At 49.5% G+C, this 6,000-nt stretch overlaps 1 protein-coding gene across 2 annotated transcripts in view; it reads right to left on the bottom strand.

Annotated features, from left to right (window-relative positions):
* DOCK8 (dedicator of cytokinesis 8) overlaps nt 1-5,690 on the bottom strand; it is a 205,506-nt gene extending 199,816 nt beyond the window's left edge. The window contains exon 1 of one of the 2 annotated variants that reach the window (XM_047699090.1): nt 5,449-5,690. In XM_047699090.1, the coding sequence (XP_047555046.1) occupies nt 5,449-5,501 (53 nt within the window). In that variant the 5' untranslated portion in view covers nt 5,502-5,690. The remainder of the gene's footprint in view (nt 1-5,448) is intronic. The other variant, XM_047699089.1, reaches the window with a different exon arrangement.
* Between the last annotated feature and the right edge of the window lie 310 nt (nt 5,691-6,000).

The following is a 6,000-nucleotide window of genomic DNA, read 5'->3' on the forward strand; positions in this document are numbered from 1 at the left end:
ACAATAACAGAAAATGAATCCAATAAATCATTGTCTATGCAGTCAGGGCAGTTTTCAGGGCCTTATGCAAATGATAGCGTAGATCTACACTGACTGACATAGAAAGTTGTTCAGGGTATTTTAAAATTAAAAAAAAAAAAAAGCCCTAAAAGCAGATGCACAATATGATCTTATTTTTATAAAAAATGGGAGGATATACATGCAAAGGTTAGCAGCTGTGATTTATGGGTGGTCGACATTTTTGCTTACTTGTTTCCTATTTCTGATGTTGAACATGGATGGAAAGAACAGAAGTCAGGGCAAGCTCTGTTTCTGCCACCACTAATCCTGCTTTTCTGGTCCTGCGTCTGATCTGAATACAATAAGACACAATATCCTATGCCAACTTTATCAGTTTGTTTGATTTCACCAAACGCAGGTGTACAGATGCCTTCATATGCACTTTCAGAAATTTCAGCCTGTTTTGAGTCTGTGTGTCCCCAAGTTGTCCAAACAGCCAACTGTACCACTACAGAGCAAACTCCAGAAGCAGAAGGACCACACTTGCCACAACTGTATAAACGTGTGTATTTCCCTAGACCCTAGAGAACACTCGTGGCTGCTGGTTGCTAATAAATTAGACTAGACACTTGTGGGAACGGACAAAGTACATCTGTTGCTTTAACCCTTTCCTACTGACCAAAACATAACAAGCTCCTGATCATTTGCCACTGAAAAGAACTAAGGGCTCCCATTTCTTAGCCTTCTTTGGCAAGAAGTCTGAGCATCACATCCCTGCCTCCTCACAATCCCTGTTAAACAAGAGGACGGGAAGATGGGGAGCTCGTCACATGACCCCATTCCACCACTAGCTCTGTCTGGGGAGCTGAGATGGGAGACCCGGGTCCCTGGAGTTCCACCTCTCCCCCCAGGTGATGCAATTATATTTGCTTTCCCCAGGTAACCACATGATGCAATTATACATCTATGTTCCATGGAGAAGTGAACTGTCGCTCGGCAAATGCATGTGAACTGTCAGAACTAAGAGAACTCCAAAGGAAGGACATGTCACCCTGGCAGAAGGTTCTTTCATTTGCACTTGACGCCCAAAGTTCAAGGAGCTGTCCCAAGAACGTTGAAGAAAGCAATTCGGAAAGTGAAGACCAAAATCCGGAGTTTGATTGCCTAAAGCCTCGTGTGTTGGCCATTGGTCTAGAACATGTCTGACAAATCAAGCAGTTCCAGAAAACACCAAGACCCCACTCTGTCCTCACTACTAACGAACAGCACTGCTTCCCTGCTGATGTGCATTTAAACATAGATTTCTACGCCTATGCTATCTTCACAGACAAAATAGCATACATATACTTCTCAGGGAGATCTCTATACCTTCATTTTGTTCCGGTCCTTATGCCCAAAATCATTGGGATTCTTGAATGCAATGTTTTCGTGGTTCCTTGTTTTTATCTTCCATAAAATAATAGTGATTATTTTGTCCCTTTTCCACAACAGTGCAATGTAGATGGATAAAGTTCTTAGCACAACGCTTGGCACGTAGCGAGCAGTGAATAAACATTACTTATTTTATTATTATCTTAAAACAAAACTGAGATGACAGCATGGGATAGAGATTAAAGGAGAGGATTTTGAAGCCAGGCTGCCTGCATTTGAACCCTAGCTCTGCCCTTCATTAGCTATTTTGTGACTTTGGACAATTTTTAGGACTTCTCTGAACTCAGTTTCTCCATGTGTAAAATGGAGGTAATAATTATTCATAATTCATGGGGTAAATGAATCATAACGTGCCAAGATTTAAACTGCCATACAGTAGCCATGTCATAAGTATAAGCTGTAATTATTTATTCCTGTCAATCCTGAGTGTCCAGAAGATCCTTTATGTTTTTTCTGCCTTTGACTTCTGCTCTCTTTACCTAGAGTCCTTATTTTACTTTAATATGTGCCAGATTCTATTATCTCTTCTGTATGTGAAAGAAAACCAGATTCCACTTAATGAAATTTCAAAATATTAATAATAATTTTTATAATCTATGGAAGCACTAAATGCCAGGAAAGAAGAAGGGTAGTTGATAAGACTTGTTGCTCATACAAGGACTGTATTATGACATTTAAGGCAGCGGTGTTTGAAATCCCAAATGCAAACATTACCGTGAATTTCTTAACTCAACCTAGTCTTTCTTCTGGGCACAGGAATTCAGCCACAATTACATAGAAAGGAAGAGGAGTACATGACACTTATACAAAATTAAATTTTACTTCTCCAGCTCAGATCTTTTCCCTGTATCTCCCTGAGACATGGGTTCTAGAGAAATGTTTAACTGTAACGAGTCATACGATTGCATCATACAATTTTACTTTGTGCTCAAAACAAAACAGAAAGACCTATAGGATGGGACTCTCTACCAACATGTGGATTTCCAAAATACGGGAATTTAGGCTTCATCAGAGCCTGGGAGAGCCATGGCAATCGTGGGGGATGGGCACTGGTGGGCGTTCCCAGGTTCCTATTTTGCTTTGGTCCTGCCCCTAAACTGAGCAATGTCGCTTACAGGAAACCACAGAATTTGGGAACAGTGGGGGACACTCATTTCCCACTGCGAGTTAGTCTGCTCACTCTTTCCTGAGGTTGGTGCAGGCAGAACTGAGCTCTTTACAGATAAAAATTTTAATATATCAGATTTGAATATTTCCATAACAGGAAGCATGCTGATTTTACCCCCCTCCCCAATAAACATTTTTCAAGGGATAGTTCATCTCATGCTGAATCAAAAGGTAAAAAAATAAGGACTTCTAATAGGAACCCATGCTAAAGGTAGTGAGGGCCATATTTCAACACTGAGTAGGCATGCAAGGGAAAACATTCTCTTTCCCAACTGCAAAATTGCAAAATGTCACATTGGTGGCTTAAAAAACCAATGAGAGCGCAGAAGAGTTTGTCAGGGCTGCTAATGAGATGACAGTTTTTTTAAAAAAAGTAATTCCCTGCTTGCTTTTATGGGGAATTATCATGGCTCATGCATCCAGATAGCTCATATGCCCAATTAAGAGCACAGTTTCTGGAGGAGTCGGTAATCTCTACTACTGTTGCTTGCGTGGCCTTGACCCAATCACATGGCCTTTTGCACACTTCCTCCCCAGGCTTCATGGTCCTTTTATATGAGCTTTCATGCGAGTCTCCCAGAATTCTTGTAAGGATTTAGTGGTATAAGCCCTGAAGCACATCACAGTGTCTGGGACAGAGGAAGGGATCAAGAAAGGGTGAGTTTTTATATGATACTAATACTAGGAATGTCCTTACCAATCCACTCCTTTGCACAATACTTTCTGCTAAGCTCCTTCGTATAACGCTCACCTGATACACAAATGCTTCAAAAGGGAAAGCAGACCCTCCTCACCCCCCAAGGAATATCGAATCCTTTTCCTTGCCTGAGGATTAGGGAACCTTCTCTACTTCACTTGAATGGGGCTCTTCTTGTTCAAATTGTATCACACACCCTGTTCCACTGGGTGTGTCTGGTGAGCTCAGCACCGGGGTGGAAGTCATATGAGGGAGAACACCCACCCCGGCAGCTCCAACCTGTCGCTGGCAACAGCAGACCCAGCCCAAAGTGCTCTTCAGTGTCAGCTTCCTCTCCTACCCTTCTCCCCTTGGCTCTCAAAAATGACGGTGTTAGAGACAGTGATGAAGCTGATGGCAATGTCAATGGGGACAGCTGACACTTAACACGTATTCTGAGCCACGCACTACAGACACTGCGTAGACATTATTTCACTCAACCTTCCCAACAGTCATAAGAAGTAGGTCCTATGATTATCCCCTTTGACGTATAAAGAAACCAAAGTTTAGGGACATTAAATAACAGGCCCGGGGTCACACCATGTGTAGCAGGGGGCGACTCTGCAAGCAGGCCTGAGACCAGCTGAGACCTTTATTCTTAACCCCGAGGCCATGTCCAACCCCATGGCTGCATTCGAGTGTCTATAGCATTAGTGCAGGCTGTTCCCCCCAGATCAACTCTACCAAACCCCACAGTCTCCAACATCTTTCTGTCCCAGCCATGCCTCCTGACCTAAAATTCACAGGACAGAGGAGCCGTAGCAGTGCAAGTGAGACACCCATTACTAACTACACTTGGGTTCCCATACTCCCCAAATGAATTCATTGCCCTTCCTGGTTTGCAACAGCCATGAACCGTAATGCAAAACCAAACCAAAACAAAAACAAACAAACATCCCCATAGGCAGAGATTCCTGAGGACTTCATGCCTCTTAACTAGTACCTTTAGTACTCTAACATTAATACATAAGGCACATTAATAATTAAATTCATCTTAAAGATGAAGAAATAGTTAGGCACCAAGAATGCTTTGCCCACAGCTACCCAGCAAGTGGACATCAACCAGCAATGAAGCCGAGTGGGCCCTGGGGAGGTCCTTACGGCCTGACTATTGGGGGCGTCTAATGCCCCGTGGCTGCAACCTCCCCACCCGCACTCCTTACACACGTACTGTGCCAACGACCCTCTCGCCGGTTCAGCTAAAAGAGGAATAACACGTCCTAGAGCCCCGAGGGCACCGTACAATAATAAGTTGACCCTTCAGGCCCAGGTTCATGTTATCTTTTCACCGGACAGTCTCAATTTCTCAGGGCAAGACAAAAAGGTCCCCCAATACTTGTCAGCAGTTCTCAGAGGAGGGACTGCAGCTGCGGCACCTCGGCGAGAACTTGGAGCTGCAAACGTGCTCGCATTGAGTGGTGCCACTTGGATTATGCCTCGGACGCGGAGGTGGATTCACTGTCCTCTGCTCGTCGCCGGAGCGCTGGAAATGCAAAAAATGCCAGCCACAGGCCATTCCTTTTTGTTTATTTAAGTGGAGAATTTTTTTAAAATCACTTTTTCCACTTCACGGCTCCTTTGGACCAGGGAATAAAAATAGCGACGTCAACAGGAGCCAAACTTCTGGGGGGGGGGGGGGGGGTGAAGAGCCCGACTCAGAACAGCCAAAGTCCTCCAGCCGCTGCCTGGAAACTCAACTCTCACTGCAACCGCTTCTCCACTTGCCCCGTCTCACAGCGGCCTCCAAGGCCGGCGCAGTTGAGAAGGAAGTCCGCGGCGAGCCCAGCAACAGCTCACCCCGCGCCCTTCACCCTGCCTGGAGCGGCCACCTGTGCGAGGCGGGGTCGGGGAGGGAGGTAGCCCCGAGGGCTCGCTCAGGGAAGGGACGCTGGTGGCCGGGACACCCGGGAGGGCTGGAATCGTCAGGGAGGCGCGCGGGCGGGGGACGTCGCGCGCGGAGACTGTCGCGCGCTCAGCGGCCCCAGCGCGGCCGCCTCGCCGGGGGGCAGGGGGCGCCCCGGGGGTCTCAGGTGCACCCCACCTTGGCGTCCCCGGGACTCGGTCCCCGCTCGGTCCGCCGGGGCGGTGCGGCGGCGCAGCGGGGCGCGTCTTACCTGTTGATCTTGAGCGCGAACGCGCGCCGCTCTGCGCCCGGCAGCGTGGCCATGGCCCGCGCGCGGCTGGTCGGCCTCTAGGGGCGCGGGGCGCGGACGGCGGGGGCCCGGCGCGCCGCGGAGCCGCTGCAGCGCACGCCGAGCGGGACGCGAGCCTCATCTGTCAGTCGGCGCTGGAAACTTCCGCATTTCCACCTTCGGCGCTGCGGTCACCGCGGGGGAGGGCCCGGCCTCGGAGCGGCGGCCGCGAGCCCGGCCAGCCCCCCGGCGCCCGGCCCCGCACGCAACGAGCGGCGGGCGAGAGGGTGTGGACACGCCGCGGAACTGCCCTCCGGATGCTCCGACCGACGGCGCGCTCCGGCCGGGGCCCTGACCTCCGGGCAGAAGCGAGCGCGGGCGGAGGGCCCCGCGACCCCGGGCCAGGCCGGAAACTCCACCTGCCCGGAGCCGCCGGACTGCCAGCGCGGGTGGGCACGAGGGGCAACGTGGGGGGCGCCCGCCCCGCGCCCTCGGCCCGGCTGCCGGCTCGGGAAGCCAGCCGGGCGCGTCTCG

The sequence above is a fragment of the Lutra lutra genome, chromosome 13, assembly GCF_902655055.1.
Source record: "Lutra lutra chromosome 13, mLutLut1.2, whole genome shotgun sequence".
Lineage (NCBI taxonomy): Eukaryota > Metazoa > Chordata > Mammalia > Carnivora > Mustelidae > Lutra > Lutra lutra.